Source organism: Lates calcarifer, linkage group LG15 (assembly GCF_001640805.2).
Source record: "Lates calcarifer isolate ASB-BC8 linkage group LG15, TLL_Latcal_v3, whole genome shotgun sequence".
Lineage (NCBI taxonomy): Eukaryota > Metazoa > Chordata > Actinopteri > Centropomidae > Lates > Lates calcarifer.
In genome coordinates, this window is record NC_066847.1 from 26,347,445 (window position 1) to 26,367,039 (window position 19,595).

The 19,595-nt window shown below is 40.7% G+C and overlaps 1 protein-coding gene across 5 annotated transcripts in view; it reads right to left on the reverse strand.

Moving 5' to 3' along the window:
- Window positions 1-19,595, reverse strand: part of LOC108888786 (RNA-binding motif, single-stranded-interacting protein 3) — a 125,118-nt gene that overhangs the window by 100,172 nt on the left and 5,351 nt on the right. The window contains exons 1-2 of one of the 5 annotated variants that reach the window (XM_018684974.2): window positions 6,555-6,862; window positions 5,442-5,661 (exon numbers count right to left, since the gene is read on the reverse strand). The exons of 1 other annotated variant lie outside the window; for it this stretch is intronic. In XM_018684974.2, coding sequence (XP_018540490.1) covers window positions 5,442-5,516 — 75 coding nt within the window. In that variant the 5' untranslated portion in view covers window positions 5,517-5,661; window positions 6,555-6,862. Of the gene's footprint in view, window positions 1-5,441; window positions 6,865-19,595 lie in introns of those variants that run through there. 3 more of the 5 variants (XM_018684961.2, XM_018684971.2, XM_051075847.1) reach the window with 3 other exon arrangements.

The window sequence follows — 19,595 nt, forward strand, 5'->3', positions numbered from 1 at the left end:
CTGTTTACTTTGCACACTACACACACACACACACACACACACACACACTATTAAGTTTCTGTATGTGTGTGATGTGTGCTGCATAATTTATGGTCGCTGTTTCTGCTAAGGCGAAGTACTTTATGTTTGACAGGAGGAGGAACAGAAGCTTGGAAGGAAACAAGCAAGGAAAGAAGGAAGGAATGTGAAAGAGAGTGTGGAAAAAAAGATCAGAGGATGAGTTAATCAATTTTTTGGTGTCCTTTTTGTGTTTACACATGCGTGGTCTCCTTGTTGTGTGTGTCCCTCTCACCACCACCCCCCGCCTTTATGATGTTTACTCATCACAGCAAAGCCAACCACTGACCACATTTATCTAGCGCATAATGGAGAGTAATTGAATGTGAAAAGCTCATTTTTGAAGGGATGGAGTATTCTATTTAGATGTCCAGGCGTGTCCGCATGTGTCATTACTTTGATATCAGCTGAATGCTGTTTCTCATTACCCTAATTAAAACTCCTTGTGTGCCGCTGAGCATATTAGCACAGTGATCTGCAGCAAACTACTGATCAGCTGGTTGATAGTGTGACTTTTTTTTCCCTTCAGCCCCTCTCTTATCTTGGTCTTAGTGATTATTATCAAAGATTCACATCCTCAGTCAGTCATCATCAGAAGATAAAAAGATTTTTTAAAAGACTTGAATAGCCTTACAACTATGCATATACTGATAAAAGGTAACACTGGGGCATATATATATATATATATGTATATATATATATATATATATATATATATATATATATATATAGAGAGAGAGAGAGAGATGTAAAATCATGTGCAAAGTCAAAGTAGAGCAAATGTTGAGATGTTTGAGATGACTAGAATACTAGAAGGTGTCACACAAGTTTTACTACTTTGACTTAAGATAAATAAGTGCCTGACTTATCTAAGGAAGAAAGGAAGAGTCCAGCAGATCAAACTTAGAAAAATGTTTTCTGATTATCAGAAGCTTTACTGTGAGAGAGAACACGTGTGTACCAGGGAAGTAAGAGGGCGCCTTTGCCTTGTCGGTTCTTGCAGCCATGTATGTCATGAATGTCACTTTTACACTTCTTAAAAAGGCAGCATGTCAGATTTTGTTGTTATTGCTGTGACATTTGCTGCAATGACACATTTCACTAAAACCACAGAAAAACACTCACAAAGTCACAGCAATCAGTTGTGGGCTACAGTAATTTGTTTTGCATTTTGATTTGGTCCAATTTGGGATTTCACAGATGGTTTTTTCTGCAAAATGTAAGCAAAATGCTTTCAGTAGATTACTAAATCATGCCCTTTAAGTAACAGAATGGGCATCAACAATATGCCAGCTGAAACCAGCTCACAGGGGCAATTAAGAAAATCCTAAACACTGATTGTACTTAAGAATGATAGATTTGAGCTTTGGATTGTCCCAGCAGCTATACCCTCTGGTTACATTTTAACAACACAGAGAATGCAACAATGCAGCTGCGCTTGAGCATTAACCCTCCCCCTGATCAATTGAACCCCTTACATCCATGATTAAGGGCCACTAGGCTCACATAAGAATGCATGCTGTCCCCCTGCTAATGTACGCTAACTGTACCTATAGCCCATTATGGAGGCAAAGCAAGAGCAATTCTGTTTAATGGCCTCACATTAACAAACACTATGTCATCTGGCTAAGCATTGTTGGTTTAAGTCATTTCACAACTGCCTTTGTGCAAAGGTGGTGCATGTGTGCATGAGTGTGTCTGTTTAAAGACTGCTATTGTAAGGCAGTGAAGGCAGCACACAAATGCGCACGCATGGCTGATTTCCACAGGAGGTGAGCCTGAACTCTCTGGAATCAAGATTAATAAGAGGACATTTACATCTCCAGTCAGAACAGTGAGTAAGAAAGAGAGAGAGTGAGAGGTGACAGAGAGAGAGAGAAGAAGGTGGAAAGTATGAGAAAGAGCTAAAAAAAAAAAAAAAAAGACCACACAGTAAATACAACTGCTAATTCTTTGTCTGCTTTTGTCCATTGTACACAAAGAACCTGAAAACCACTTGCACACCTACATTCACACCCACATACATTTGCACACACACACACACACACACATACAAATATTCTTCATATTTGAAGTCAGAGAGCAGCACAGGCAGATCAAACACTTGGCTGTTGTCACGGTCCATATAGATGTATAACTGAGCTATTCTATGGGGCCTCACAAACACACACACATTACTGTTCTTCTGGGACCTAGAGAGCTTTAATGACAGCAAGCTGCACAGAGAAAGGGTCAGGCAGGAGAGTCAGTGTTGAGAGGCCACACACACACACATATGCAGACACATACTCACATTACCTCACCCAGGATACTCGCCTGCACTTAGTATACACACAAAAGAGAGCAGATAAATTCAGTTCACGCTCACATAGGCATTGACAGACAAAGTTACAGGCTCGTGTACATTCACAGATACAAAGCTGATATACAGATGCAGGTTTTATTCATTTGTGGATGTATATGCAAAGACACACACATTCATGTGGGCACAGCCGAGAGGGAACACTGGGGAAGGTAGGATCCAATTTGATTTGACCTTGACAGCACAGAGGGAGGGAGGGAGGGCTGATGGGAGGGAGGGATGGATTGAGTATAAGGAATGAAGTGATGGTCTGAGCCAGATGCCTGTTGCAGATACTTGAGAGAAATGGGATGACCTTGAACTGATGCAGATAAATCATAGAACAAGAGACAGCAGTGTGACACGGTGACATCTGTACACATAAAGGGATCCGACAGCTGTGCATCAAATGTTGAAGTTAATCTAACATACGCATGTATGCGGCATAATATCTTGTGTGATAAACCTAAAATCACACATTTTATTGAGTGCGCCTGCATGCACTGACAAAGCTGATAAGAACTGCTGCCTCTTTATTAGTGCTACTTTAGAGAATTAATTAAGAGAACCCTTTTAAGTTCAACAACAGTTTATTGTAACTGTAAATATGCAGTGTTAATATAAAATTAATGATGAAAATGCTGCCAGAAACACTGGGTGTCAAAGTTTTTTTTAAGCATGATTCGTCTAAAAAATGAAATTAATCTGGAAGATCAATTCAGTGTTGTCATTTTAATTCATCATGTTGAGGGAAAAAATATAATCAACAAAAAAACTTGTTTGCTGAGAGACAATTACTATATATCTTTGACATTTCTTTCATTAAAAGGAAATTTAGAAACATGGTTTATATTATCCAGTTGCAGACGTGCATTTACTCCCCCAGATTAGCAAACAAAAAGGCGTGTTTATCATTGGAGATGTTGTTTATTACAACCAAATCACAGATGTGCGTTAACAAACAGTTCACAGCTTCTGTTTGCTCATCTTGAGCACATTCTTAAAAACATCAGACAGTTCCCAGATGTGAGTGTGTGCAGCTCTGAGATCAGCAGATAAGTGGGTGATGTCAACATGCCGCAAATACAATCTGCACATGTCATCTGCAAATGTATTCCGCAGCTAATTGGGAAGATTAATTTTATTTTCTAAACTAAAGCTGAAGAGCTGCAACAGTAAATGTGTTTAAGCCCAATGAATGTTTTCATTTTGGCAGAATAAAATACTCAACTGAGCTGAATTATTTGATCATAATCAGCTGTATTAAAATAGATAAAATTCCAAACCTTTGTCTGTTTTACCTCAGCATTCACCATCTCTCATATGTGCAGTAATTGTCGTAAACTGACATTATCCACAACTTGTGGCGTTGAGGCATGTATCATAAAAAGTTAACAAGCAGTGAAAACGTTTTCAATATGGAACCGTTTTAAATTGGAGAATGAAAGCAGCATAACATCCACTTGTAATCTTTTCTTTGTTCTCTTTGCGAGGCGGCAGTAACAGCTTCTTTCAACATGGCAAATTGGATATCGTAACACTTTTAATTGTGATCGTCCTTTAAATGATATTTTTGGAATATTCTGTCTTTATGGTCAGTGGTTTGGTAATTACAAGAGATATTTATACTTTTACAGTTTGCTGTGGTGTAAATGAAAATCATTTGAGTGTGCAGATGCACAGCTACTAGAGGTATATCTTGTGTAAACGACATATATTTTACTAATTGTAACGTATCAGAGCGGGAATTTGCTGTATGCTCATAATTAAATAACTCGGATCTGGGTCTAGAGCAAAAAAAAAAAACATTTGACTGAGACTGCACCACCAGTGCAAGGTTGGTTAAACAGTATCTTTAATTCCACATTCATACTAGATGTTTTGCTATTGGCCTGCTCATGTATCATGCAGTCTGAGTTTGGTTCAAGGTTCAACATATTTTTATCAGTGGAGCAATCATTTTCTTACCTGCTCGTCCCACACTCTGTACACCCAATAGCATGATCTCTCTATTCTCACAGCATCCCACTCCTACACGTTTATCTTTGCTTCTCTATCCATCTCTCTTGCCAGCTGACATGTACACATTTACTAAATATTGCAGCAAACCTGCCAACTCCTCACACTTACTATCACACAAAGGAAAAAAAAACAAACAAAAAACAAATGAATCACAGACAAAGAGAATGGCAGGCCGGGCAATATGATGCAGGAGCAATTGATCAGGCCTTGGTAATCCATTTTCTTCATCTTGGTGGTAGAAGAGTCAGAGAGAAAAATATCTTTGTGTGTGTTGGTACATGTGCATCTGTGGGTGCATGCTGTGTGTGAGTAAGAGAATTGGAACACTCAAAGAACAAAGGAAAAAACTGAGCTCGGTTTTCTGCATTCTTAGTAATCAGAGAAGTATATCAGGTTCCATCAGTCACGTTTACAACATGCTATCATGGGCTGGGGATGGCCGGTGAATGGAGGGGTAGAGGGTGGGGTGGGGGTGACAAAGCAAGAGAGGGACAAAGTAGGAGGGAAAACAAGGTCTGAGGGAAGAGTGGGCCTCATGCCCTGAACTTGAACTTGGAGCTGGTGAGGTCGGAGAGAGGAGGAAGGGGGTCAAGCGCTCAGAGCGGATGGAAAAAGGAAAAACCCAGCTGAGTGACACCAATATCTCCCCGCTCAGAGACAGATGGGGACAAGGGGGACATGGTGCCATTTAGCAAGTTGACTTGTGAGCCAATTTCAACATCTGTCTCTGTGCTTTTTTTAAATTGGTTCAGCAAAGGAGCTAAAGTGTGTAAATTTTGCTTTTTTCCTGGCTTGGTAAAACACCATCAAATTTGTTTTAATTCCTGATCTGTTACTGCTTGGGAAGAAAAATGAAAGAGGGACCAGATAGAGAAGGTATTAAGTTCATTAAAAGGAGCGCTGCAAGATGATTCTCAGGCAGTTACGAGATGAAACACTAGTGTGCATATGCAGCACAAAAACACATTTATTCCCTTTGGGCTAGAGGTTTAAAATAGGTCAACCTTGCTGACCATCCTACCTTGGTCTGGAGATAGTGGGGATAGTAGTAGGTGTAGTGGGGGTACATTGGCTGCTGCTCCAAACGTTTTCCCATGTAGCTGGAATCCAATTGAAGGTCCTGGAGGCTGGAGATAGAGGCTCGCAGGTGGGGTATGATCACTCCGAGGGGCTGGCTTGGATCCTTCAGACGACTGCTTCCAAGAGTCGAGGATGCCGGGAGAGGGAATGCTCTCCTCTTACTGAGGTGTGTGGGATAAACGCACAGAGGAACGGATGAATAGAAGGACAGATAGTACTTGGGACAGTAGTCTGTCTACTTGTCTGGGAGCTCACAGGGAAGCTCACAAAACCATTCTTCCCGTGGGTCTGGAAAAAGAGACAGAGAGAGTCTGGAGTGGCAGCAGAAAAGGGGTTTGGGGAGGAGGAGGTGGAGGGTGAGGAAAGGAAGATATGAAAGGATAGTAGGAGGCAATACAGGAAACAATAGGGGAGCTTTAACAGCAGGACGGAGAGAGGGTAAAAGGAAAGGGAAGAAGAAGAGGACGACGAGGAGGAGGAGGGAAGGAACGGATGGGATTCGGTTGCCGGTTCCTTGCACTCTCCGCTCTAAAAATCAGACTCACTCTTCTTCTCCGCTGCTGCCCTGAACATGCCCCTTCAATTTGCTTTCCAGTGTCTCTCTCTCTCTCGTCTCTCTCTGTCTCTTTCTCTCTTCCTGTGTATCCGTTTCCCTGTCTCGTTCTTCCTCCCTCTCTCTCTCACACACCAGACAAGACCCTGATCCCGCCGGGAGCTCGGCTGTATCCTGGAGAACACACGCTGTCCTCTGCTCTATCCTCAAAAGACAGTGAAATCAGCGATGAACTCACACATGGATGTGGAGCTAGAGAGAGAAGAGGAGGAGGAGGAGAGGAGGAGGAGGAGGAGGAGGAGAGAGGGTGGTCTGGAGCTGAAGCTGTGACTGCCTTTTTTCTCACTCTCTCTTACTCCCTCCCTCTTTTGTTAAGCTCTGGGGATAGATAGGTAGATATCGCTGGAGCCCGGCGTGGAGGATGAGCAAAAAGAAAAAGCCTCAGTAAAAAGTCCTCTCGCTCAGGAAGGAGCAGATAGCCTTATCCAGACGCGCACTCACACAGAGGAAAATCCCTTCTGATCCACAAGGTGCCTCCTCCAACTCTCTTCTCTTTTCTTCTCTTTCCCTCTGCGTTCCTTCTCTTTCTTCTCAAGCTCTCTCCCTGACGGCTTGCTTCCCACTGCGCCTGGCAGCCGTCACTGTGTGTGTGTGGTGTGGTGGTGGCAGCGGTGGTGGTGGTGGTGGTGGTGTGTGCGTGTGGTATGTGTGTGACCGTGCATGTAACTGAGAGGGGAGTGTGTTTGTGTAGCTGTTGCCGTCTGCTCCACTCTGCGTGCTGAGGCAAAGAGGGGCTCGGCTTCAGCGCAGCTACGCTCCTCCCTCCCTCTCTCTCTTCTTCTTTCTGTCTATGTCTCTCGCCCTCTGTGTTTTTCATAGAACTATAGAACAGTGGGAGTGGTTGGCCCTGCCCTCGTTCAAGCCCCGGGGTGTGTGTGTGTGTGTGTGCACGCGCTAAATAGAAACTGAGAGAAAAAGAGAGAGACAGAGATGGGCTGTTCTTGCTGGCAGAGAGGCGGAGCAGGGGAGGAAGTATGAAGAGCAAGAGCTGGGGTAAAAGGGTGAGAAGAGGACATACAAGGAGTAGAATTTGGAAACAGAGAGGCCCCCCTACTGGCACTCTATAAGGGCAGCAATGGCACATTTTCCATAATAAAGTTTTTTGGATTCCTTAAACTGAGCAACACATTTTAAATTTTATCTGAGCTATCATTTAGTGAGAATCTCTATTATATATCATCACACAATCAGATGTTATCTCGACAAACATACACCCATACAAATACATGCATGAACACAAGTCTGAATGAAGGTCTCCACAATGTGCACCTGAATGCCTGAATGCCCACATGGGGATGCCCCACTCACACATGCCCAGTGAAGGGCCCAACACAGAGTGTGTATGTAGCTCAGTGGTTGGGTGGCACAGTGACCCACTGACACAGTGCTGCCTGTTATGTGATGTAACCAGGTTTAAGTAGTGCTCTTACATAAGCACAGTGAGCCATGCATGAAAAGACTGCTCTGCCCTCTGACTGCAGCTGTGCGTGTGTGAGAAAGAGACAAGGGTTGGCAGACAATGCAAGTTCACTGCAGTGGAAAAAGGGGCACGAGAACAGAATGCAAACACAGAGCCTCCTCTAAGATAAGGGCTTTATTTCTTGTGGGCAATTAAACTACTTTGCAGACTGTGATGCAAAAGCACATTGCTGTCTTTGTGCTATTGTGTGCCCATCTGAGAGTTTTCTGTCACTATGCCCACGTGTCTGTCTGTATTTTTTTAGCCTTCTTCTGTCAGCTTGTACAATACACAATAATGATATGTTTGGCTCAGAAGTATACATAACAACAAAACATCTTTCAATGCAGCATATAGGGGGGGAGCTTAAAAATACAAACTGGATAGAGTTACGCCAGGCACCTATAACACATATAACACATAACACGCCTAATAAACAAACTTGTTTGACCACTGAACAACAAAAACATCAAAACATGTTTGATCCAGGTTAAGACAAGCCAGATGAGCAAGGACAGCAATTAAACTGACTACATCCCCCTCACAACATAGAGTACTAATCAGTGTAAAATGCATAGATGCCCTCAGGGATGAGCACAGATGCTATTAAGAGGTGGTGTAAACATTATGCACACCACTGATGATGACAGTGTTTACAGTTCGCTAAAAAATAACTATGAAACAGTGATATCACTGTAGTTTGCAACTGGCTTAATTGAGTTTCTAGTTAATCAAAAGATTTTTTTTACTTGACAGTTGCCTTGTTTTACCTCAACGCTGGTGTGTGAAGGCAGCTCTCTGAGTCATAACCTATAACACAGCACAACAGTAACATCATGCCTGGAGGCGAGCCTGGACTCCGCTCCAAGAATCACTTTCATTTTCGTCTGTATTGCCTTGTTAACCATGTGACAGATTGAGTTTATTTATTCCGTGCACTGAACCAAGTGTGTTAACAGCACAGCATACATCACATGCTGTGATTTGTATAGTTAGCATTTTTAGCTATGCATTAATAGTCATTCTTTGTAATTGTCTGTTTGTGTAAATATTGGTTATGTTTAATAAGGTGCTGTGCTGTTTCATTTTTTCTTGTGTCCTGTTAATTACTGCAATGGTCACATTTTCCCTTGGGAATAATTTTGCTTTTTGCTAGATATCTGTTCTCGATTCTATTGTTGTTTGTTATATATTTGCTATAGTTGAACCTTGAATTTTGCTGATATTGTGCCAGTGGCTTTAACATAGTTTTATAAGCCATCTGAAGAACCTTGTAATGGAAGGTTCTATGATCATAATTATCAGTAACAGCACAGCTGTTCTGTCACCAAAGGAGCACAGGCAGGAAGTTAGTCATCAGGTAAATGGCTTTTCAGCCTACATCAGATATGGTGGAGTCAAAGCATCACTTGTAAATGGAAGTCAAGAAGTGACTCAGCCAACTAGGGAGCCCAGCTGTAGCAGTCCGGTTGAAGCCATCAGCTGACAAGTAGTTAAGATAAGCACAAACATATCACATCAAATATCCTCGACGCAGGTCCTTGCCTCTACACACACATGAAAAGCTGCTTCTAATTATAGTTCAATGGTACTGGTCAGTAATCAAACATTAAGCAAAAATGTTTTTCCAAAAAAAAAAAAAAAAGTAAATTTGAGTGGAATGTGAAAACACTCGACAAGATTTTATTTACTATCATAAATGCTACATCACCAGCCAAAACTTACTCTCCTGTGCTGGATGCTCAATTTCAACCAGGTAAGAGTGATACATTTTTGAAACCTGCTGTAACAACTTTATGAGATGACATTGGTGACAGAGTTTTGTGTCTACATAGGAAAATATAGTGTGAACACTAGTATCAACATCAACTTAACATCTTTACTCCATGACTCTGAATCAATATTCTGATTAAGATCATATCATTTGGTTTTCCAGGGTTTCCTATAATTTAAGCATAAAAGCAGTTCCTAAAATAACATGTATTTTGTATTATTTGATGTAGGCTACTGTTCAGTGAATTAAATGAATCAAATCTTTACCTGTTACGTGCAAATCATGCTACACACTCCTCTAGCTTGCAGAGGAGCGTGTTGCATATCTCATGAATCTAGCCTGAGCTTCACCGTGAAATATATAAGCATGTTGTAGGGGTAGATGCTAAGAAAAACAGGCTTTATTGATTGTATTGCACTTGTAGTTCAGGAGTTTGCGTTCCTGAATCTTTGCAGTCAGAGGGGTTACACACACACACAGCTAAGCAGTTTGATGGAGGATGGTTATACATTTATTCAGTGACTCTACGTGTAGAATGCCAACATGATAGAGGGATTCAGGGAGATCAGGTGTGTGTGTGTGTGTGTGTGTGTGTGTGTGCACATGTGTGTGTCTACTATATATGAGTAGCACACCAGCCAAAGTTTTCATGAAAAATTAAGAATCTGCTGACACCATAGTTTGGGGAAACAAAGAGAGGGAATTGATTCTTCCAACTGCACAGTACAGTCCTATTATGAGAGGCACAATCTTTACATCTCTCTCTATATTCTGCTGCCACAATAAAGCTTCCTAATTACTTTGTCTAGTGACAAGGCAGCAATAATGATGGTGGTAAATACACACTGGTTAATTGCATTAATTTTAATATCAAATAGATTTATTTCATCTTAAGCACAATTTAATTGCCTACTTGTTTCTAAAGACTGAATGTGTATCTGCTGCAAAAAGGACCTTCTTCTTAGCAGAGACACTGTTTTCCATGGCCAGTGCTTGACAAATACCAGACAAAAACTGACAGCTGGAGCAAAATATCAAAGTGTTGTCATTGACACTGTGTATTCTTACAGCCCCTGGTCATCAAAGCAGTTTTCAAATGGAGCAGGAAAGGCCATGCTGTGACTCTCATGTGTTCCTCTCATCGCTGACCACCAGATGTATAACAAACACTGAGCCAGAAAAAAGAGAAGAGTAAAAGCCTCACATCTTAGCTCAGATACAGCTGGGAAAACAGAAGAGGTCATAATGACGATAGGTCTACTCTACAGAAGCTGCTCTGGTCGGTTTTCAAGGAAAACAGTGGCCAGGATATCATCACACATACACACACAAACTGTGGTATCTGCACACAGCAGATTTACAGTGGTAAATGGACTATTACATCCAATTGCCACACACAGCATGAGGGAATCTGTCTCTTTGCGAGTCTCCTGAGACACAAACACAGAGACTGCAGAGAATGTAGAATAAACTGTTTTAGGTTTCTTTCATCCAGGAAATTGAATAAGAAGAATTCAGGTTTTAAACACATTAAGGAAATAGAGCCACAATCTTAGGCAATTTAGCACTGACTGTGTTAACATCAACATTACATCCAAGTTAAAATGCTTCACCTTTATTCATACGTGGTCACTATCCTGCAGAATATGGTTTCAGTGAAATACAGAAGAATACAAATACAGTAATATCCTGAATCTGGTCAGCTGTACCCAAGGTAGAAGAGTTGGTTGGCCACTAATCACTAAGACCCAAATAGCCCCCAGTATGTCTTACATAACTCTTTCATTCAAGACAGACAATACTGGACTAATGCCCCCTTGTGAAAGGACCTATACGGTCTGCAAGGTGAGGGTCTCAAACATGGCATTACTGCTCTCTGTAGAATCATATGAAATGGGAAACTTAACAGCTCCCAAAACTTATGTCAATTATTTGAACTCAATACAAAGGATTTTTTTATAGATTTTTTATAGATATTTACATGTCTTGTATTTACACATTTTCTCAAAGATGGTCCAGAATTTTATGGACACTTATAAAGGTGAGCAAAAAGAAACCATACAGTGGTATCACCTCAATGATCAAAAACTCAATTGACTATGTAAGACAGTACTGGGGAAAGGACATAAGGATGGAAATATCCAAGGAAGTATGGTTACACGTCTTAGAAACTCAGTGTTCCACCACTCACTGACCTGGAGGGATTTTTTGTTGGATTGTGTTGATTCAGTTCTTTAACATCAAAGCAGAATTCCAAGTTAACTGGGACCCACATCCCTTGCTGGAGGGAGTGTGGATCAATTCAAGTGGACCATGTTGACATATTTTGGTTGTGTCTATGTATTCAACCTATCTGGGAAAATGTGGAACATTTAATGTCTAGGATCCTTGGCCTTGATGTTGATGTGTCACTTTTCTCCCTTATGTAAAGGTGATGCCTACCTCCTGAAGAGTTTCCTGGTTGCATGTAAAAAAGCTGTCACCAAATGCTGGCCTCAGAGAAATCCCCCTACTGTGGTCCTTTTTACAGAAACTGTCAGTTATTTACACTCCATGGCAAAGATGACTTAACACCCTTTGAAACAGATAATGATTAGGTTTTTCGCTTTCTCTCTCTTTCTCCCATCATTGGGCATCAATGCTGAAATCCTTGTGTAATAAACTGTAACTGTCACTCAAGTTTGTAGATATTAAGCAAGACCTCAGGTTCTATGCCCCATATATTTGTATATTAAACTTGAAATGTTTAGGGGTGTTTTTTGGCATCAACTTTTTTTTTTTTTGGCATCTATTATCATTTAAGTATCAGCTCTCAAGACATCCCTACTTTCACCATCATTTAGTTTAACAAAGCAGTGCCTTATCACTGTGATTTATGCGAACAATGTAATCAACATAACTTCGAGTTAATCAGATTTTGAAAACTAATTTCGGTATAAGTTATTTTCCATTTTCTGTACTGCAGTTCTATTATCACTGAATTTCCCCTGGTGAAAGTCTTCCACCAGCTCAGTTCAGAGTGTCTGTCTGGAGAAATATCAGATAATGAGGAGGCGAAGCACAATGCAACTGACAACAAACCCCATTTCAATAATCTGTTCGTGCTGAAATGTATCAAAATGTTTTAAAATATATACTCATAAAACAACAAACATCATCAAACACAAGATAACATTGTGATAATAGTTTGGTCAGTACTGGTAAAAATGCTGGTAGAGTAGCTTGTTAGCAGTAGTGCTACCTCAGCAGTTACATGCCCTTCTCCTGCAGATTGTAGCTGTTAGATTTTCTCAAACTTCTTGTTAAAACAGACAGTTAGACCAAGAAGAAGTAAAAGGCAGGAGCCACTTTGGACAAGAGAGATAGATTTTTGGTACGTCATTCAGTTCTAATAAACACAGCATTGCCATCTTGTCATTCCTGTTCGATGGAAAGGTATTTAGAGGTAATTTCACTGCAGCAAAGGCCAGTTTAAACCTCAAGAAAATAGGGAGTAGAAACACTGGAAGAATTTGAAATAGGCTGACGTCTCAGTCAGTGAGACGGGCAGGCGAGATGAGGGAGATATTAAGTTATACAATGTGAGATACACGTTCTAAACTATCTCTGTAACAACAAAGCCATATGAAAAATCACTTCAAAACAATAACCCCTTGTACAACACTGTACGCTTCATTACATGACTGAATCAAAATGGTGACAAATCACCTTAGGCCCTTTGCAAATCCCGCTCCTCCCATCCTCCTCCTCCCCCTTACCCCTTCCCCCGCTCTCTCCCCTTTCCTCTCCTCTCAACAGCAAGCCACATCTCACTTTAACACAAATCATCATTTTATTAAAAAAGAAAAAAAGTACAGCGCGTCAGTGGATTCATTTGAACAATTATGCAAATCAGACAGGAGATGAAGCTTTTATTAATGTTAGAGAAGTGTTGCATCAGATAGTGCTGAAGTTCATTAAGTTACTCTAGTTGAAGATGAATACAGTCTGATTAGTTTGATGTCACTATGCTGTGTATCACATTATCATCTTGGGCTGCATCAGCGCAAAACTCTCCATGGATCTTCTGCTGAAGCATAATAAGGAAAAGGAGTGATATTTCACAGCTACGATGTGCAATTTGGATTAATAACCCAGATGTCTGCATTGTTTTTTCTCAAGCCTTTTTTCATTACTTAAGACTTGTATTGTTTTCTAGAGTTTTTGGGTCTGTTTGATGCCATTGCTTTTTCCTGTTTATAAAAAAGTATACGCATCGACTATACATTTTTCAGAACCTCAATTTTTATTCATCCTTTTCTGTTAAATGTGGTTCACTGTTGAAAACCTCATGTCACTCTCTCTAGCCCCCCCTCTCTATCTGCAGGTACTGGGCCCAGGAGGTGGTGGACTGTGACTGACTGACTAGGGCCCATGCTTGCTGTGGCTCCGAGGGGTAATTAATTTCAGCAAACGACCGCCACGTCTGTCGGCTTTTATAAACGAGCGTTTACGCGCTATGGACAATTTAACCACTCCACTGAGCCCGCCTTGACAGAGATGAGTAGAGAGATGTGGGAGAGGGACAGAAAGAGAGAAAGAGAGAGAGAGAGAGAGAGAGAGAGAGAGGATGGGGACCACGCTGCCAGGTGACTGATGGGAGATTTAATCAATAGAGTAAGCACATTTACTCTCATGATGCTCACCCAACATCCATATTCATAGTGTTAATTCTCTCAACGCCTACGCTGTTGCACACCACAAAAAATCATAATGCATGAAGGATTTCACTACATCTAATCAGGCCTAATCAAAGGCCAGTATCATCACTGCTAATTATGTGTAGCATCATGGACTAAACATCATCGAGGTTCTCTAGTCCAATGATTTTACTCTTGATCTAAGCTTAATTCGATATCCAAAATAACTACTCTCCATTACGTTTTGGCACATACACCTGAACAACCTAATTTTCTTCTTGTTACTGTCATTGCCTGCATTTGGAGGCATGCCCCACGTCCAGAAAAACAAAGGATACATCAGTACAATGCCCTTCCTTCCTCAATGTAAGTATAAGTTATGAACTGTTTGTACAATTGAAAATATTTGGATTGGCAGTGGCTAGACTGTGACACTGTGCTATAAAATGTCTGATCATTATTAACTGTAGTTACATGGATCCAGTCATTTGATGAGATCTCTTGAGGCTCAAGAAAAACAGTTCAGTCACTCACCACCCGAATCTCCAGCCCTTTGCCTCTGAAAACATACTCCACCTAAAAGGCTGGACTCCACAGACTCTAACTAGTCTTTATGGATATGCAGGGGTAGTTGCATTGGATCATACACAGCTGAATCTACATATGAAGCTGAAACAACAACTGACATAACATTAATCAGGAATAATTCTGATAATTGATTAATCATGTAAGCAATTCTTTAAGTCAACATGGCAAAGATAAATTGACTCCAGATTCTCAAACATGACCATTTTCCGGTTTTCTGGTCATGTCTTTGGGGTTTTGGACTCCTGGTTGGACAAAAGAACACATCTGAAGATGTCAAGTTTGATAATAGCCATTTTTTGTGATGGCATTCTACACACAAAACGACTGATTGTAAAAATAACCAACAGATTAATCAGTGATGAAAATAATTATTAGCAGCAGCCACAGAAAGAAACAAGCCACAAGATATTGGCAAATTCTCAGTTTTTGGTAAGTCAATCCTGGTATGAAACACACAAACTGCATTTATTGCTGTACCATTGACATGGGAAAGCTCCACCACCATGAGCCTCTTTTCCATCAAAAAAGAGGATACAGTGCTGAAAGTTTCTTCAATAGTGCACCTTTATTCCAAAATCACTCAGCACCTAAACCGCTTCCCTCTCTCTTTTGAACAAACGCCCTGCCCTAAAAAACTGTGGTCAATAAAACCAAATCAGCTTAAGTTTTCTCGGTGTATGACTGTTATTATAACTCAACAGCATGTAACATTCCCACTTTCTCTCCTCAGAATTTCCAGAGCCCAAGAAGTGCAGAGCCACACCGCAGTTACTCGGCACTCGGTCAGCCGAGTCTTGTGAAAACCCTTCTGTTTGCCTCCAACACTACTGGGTTGCCAGACTATTAGCGCTGCAGCCCCACTCTGCTTTGTTCCCCCTGCCAAGGCAAGTTACATGGCTCGCCTCGAAGTCAGTGTTTTCACAGCTAGACATACATTACTTTGTGACATTGAGCCCAGGGGCTTATAGATCTGCTGGATTGTATGACAGGGGCCTTTATGGGTTTTGCAGGAATGTATGACAGCAGTCTGCCTGCTTCAATAGTTGGCAGGGATAACTATAGTATACCACAGTGTAGAACAGACTAGAGCAGCCATACAAGAGGTCTGCAGCAGCAAGTGTTTCCATAGCTACAGTGGGCCTCGGGGATTGTTTACTGTCCGAGAATGAGAGATTAAGAGAATGAGTGATTCTCTACATATATATGCTGAGTGATCATTTCTGCACTCATGTGTGTGACTGTATGTGTGTTTACGTACTAGATGGAGCAGCTCTTAAGCCTGTGAGGGTGCCCAAGAGCATAACCCACTGCACTGACTTTTAATAGAACCCCCCCTACCTTTACTTCTTCCATACACACAAATACATATGCACTTCCTGTTACACACATGAAAAGCCTACATGCGCACGTGCACACACACACACTCGCGCACGCACACACACACACACACGCACACGCACACACACACTCAAGCGGTACGCTTCGCCAAGTCAGTGTAATCAGGGCAGCATAATGTGTTTACCTCTCTGAGGTACGAGAGTTTGATTAAGGAGCAGCCATCTGGCAGAGGAGAAGAGAGGAGAGGAGAGGAGAGGAGAAACAAGAAAAGGAGAACTACTCCTATTTCTACTTTAATAAACAAAATCAAACCTTTCATTGTGATCATTATGCCCTCACAGACATGTCTGCTCTACAATCAATCAGTGGAACTGCAGCTCAACCTCTACAACAAACTACATCAGACATAAAACCGACCATTAGCAACCTCAACACCTGCCCCACATCACCATCACACAGACATAAACCATCGGTGTCTAAAGGCAACATCGAGCTGGCATTAATATCATCAGAACCAAATGTTATTGTTTGGTATACGTCTTTTCTGCAATCTGCTCTTTATTAGCCAGCTGGACAACCATTTTAGGCTTTACTAGTAACAAGTAATGATGGGTATTAACAGATAATCTTAAAAAAAATTTAAAAAAGATTTAAGCATAGGGGCAATCACCAACAATGATAATCAGCTGACATATAGTCATTTATATATTGTTTTCCAGAGATATTAAACAAAATGTCTCACAATTTCATCTTTCTTGTTGCTATTACTGTAACCAACTAATTGTAATAGCACATACTAAATGTACACAGGGAATAAAGCCAAGACAATGAAAATACAGTATTCAATGTAAAAAATGAATACTGGGTACAAAAAAAGGAAGAAGAAAATGGCAGTATCTTGCAGGATACAACCTTCCTCTCCCCTCCCTGTGGTACCTGACAGGCCTGTAGCTAAGCTCACCCTCAGCCATTACTTCTACTATAGCCTTCCTGCTCCATTAAACTCAACAAGCTTAACTCAATGGCCTTCATTCCTCACAGCGACGGCTTCTGCTTCATACCCTGGTGGCTTTTAACAGGAGAGGGGCAATTTGAGTGGGGGGACAGCATCTCCCTTGTTAACACAAAATATGTCATGCATTGCCCTTGTTAACTTTAAAAGAAAAATCTGTGAAAACAATATTTTACCTTGTCCCTGTTGCTGAATATAAAGATACTGCTCACTGGGGGCCGAGGCAAGGACCTAACAACCGCAGTAAAAAGGAGCCATTAAGTTATACTGTCCTTGTCCTGCTGTGGCATTTAATCGCCCAGTTTTAATATGCAACAAGGAAACAACATCACACTTACAGTCCAGTATCGTGCAGGACTCCATACTGAGTCAGCAATTATTGATTACAGGAAGAAGCATTTTGGAAAATAATCTGTTTTATGGTAACTCCCTAGAGTCGTACCGTTAAAAGGCCCAAGCCTGAATATCTGACAAACAGGAAGCCCTGTCAGAGAGTCTGCAGCAAGAAAAACTTAACCCTCACATCAAATGACAGCACCCTTGATTCAAAAAGTGGGAACTATTTTGATCATTAAGAATCAAAACAATCAAAAAGTAAAGTAAAAAAAAAAAGCCCAGGGAAAAATAAAGCTGCATTTTGAGTAATCAGCGGCTGTTGTGAGAGACAAAAAACACATTCAAACACCGAAACACCAAAAAAACAGATCAGAGGCAATTTGTGCTGCAAGCGCCGACAGGTATAACAGAGAGAGACTTTAGCTGAGCCTCTCTCAAGTAATAATGTGAGGTGAAATTTGGGGAATGTGTATCTGGGACACATAATAAATATTTCATGGCATATTATGAATAGGTTCTTTGTTTAATTAGACTTGGAGAGTTGTCCCCTTCAGCCACTTCTGTCACGTTAGCATGAAAAAATATGATCCTTTCCACTTTAATTATAAAAGTTCTTCAGGCCAATATGCTATGTTATAATTCATTCATCAACTTTTATATAAGTATAAACTATAAAATCTGTCAAGGGGAGCATTAATTACTTGATTTAAATATCAATTATTACTAATTTTCTGTTACTTAAAACTTTTCATAGATATTTGAAAGGTTATGTACACACGCAGAAACGAACTTAATACGCATTTTGACATAACTTGTAATTGTAGTAGCCTGTAAGAAATTACTACAATTGAACTGCATGTGCTGTAGCAATTTGATGTCAAAGAACTCTTAAAGTAGCTGAAAACAAGTACACATTTTGAATTTTATTGGATCACTAATAATGAAAATTATTCTTTTTACATTAGCAGTTTAAGTCCCAACTATGTGTATTTGAATTGTTCTGAAAAACAATATTAGTTAATTAAATTAGTCCACATACATTTTAAGTTAATTAAATCTGACTCAAGCCTTGGAACTCATTACAATTGCTACCCTATAGCGATAACTAACACACACACACACACACACCCACCCCTATTTTGTGTACTGTATATATTCTTTACCGTACACACTGCATGTCTAAATTGATGTTTAATTATATTAGTTTTGCTTTTATCCATTTTAATTTTGTATCTTTCCTACTTGGTTTGATTTAAAGTATAAGTTTTATTTGTGCAGCACTGTGAGCTGAGCAAAATCAGATGAAAATGCTTTACTGTGCCTGCCGTAATTAATTGCAAACAACCTGACTCCACACCTTCTGCAGCACTCTGTATTGGAAGCTTCCCAACCCAACTGCAATTATCTCATGAAATTCCTATGAAACTTTGTAAAAGCTATTCCTTTTCTCTGCTTCTTCCTTTCTTTCTTTGTCAAAGATCTCATTGCGAAATCCTGTAGAGCTACAGTGTAACACGCCAGGGAGGAAATACTGGACACAGCTCTAATGCCTTTCATCTTCGCAGACTGGGAACAGCTTCCTGTTTTTCAATGGACACACTAATTAGCATGGATCCAAACATGCACTTAGCTCAGACGTGAAGTGAACGGATGCATACTTTGCACACAATCACACCAGCATGCACACACACACACACACACACACACACACACACAAAAACACACACACTTACATGCACACGTACAAAATCACAGCATTGTGAAAATACAGTGAATTCTGATACGAATTCATTTTCCGCACACCAGGTCTTTCGTGCATTTTACACCGCACCAGCACAGCACCAGCACAGGGGGAGTTAAGTGGGGAGGGGGCCCACACTTCCCGCATGGTTTTTACGTAATATTTTCTTTTCTTTGAAGTGGCACAGCTAAATGAGTTTTCAAATCTCCACAGGTCTCAATACCACAGAGAAATACAACCACAGTTGATAGGCACCACTTACATTCAATTATCTTTGTTCCACACACAAAGCATTAACACACACACATGCACACACCCTTCATACAGAGACACATCAGTTATTTCTGTGAAGAAAATTGTGACTCTCATTACCAGTCCATTCTGAAGACTGAGGCACTGCTTCAGAGCCCTCTATCTAAAATTACATAGATACAGTGCTCTGCTGCACTTCACATATACATCAAATAAAAAGACACATTGAAATCCTGTGGGGGTGTAGGAACGATGATGGAAATGAAATGCTTCATTAAGCAACAGCTATGGCTTTTGTTTTGT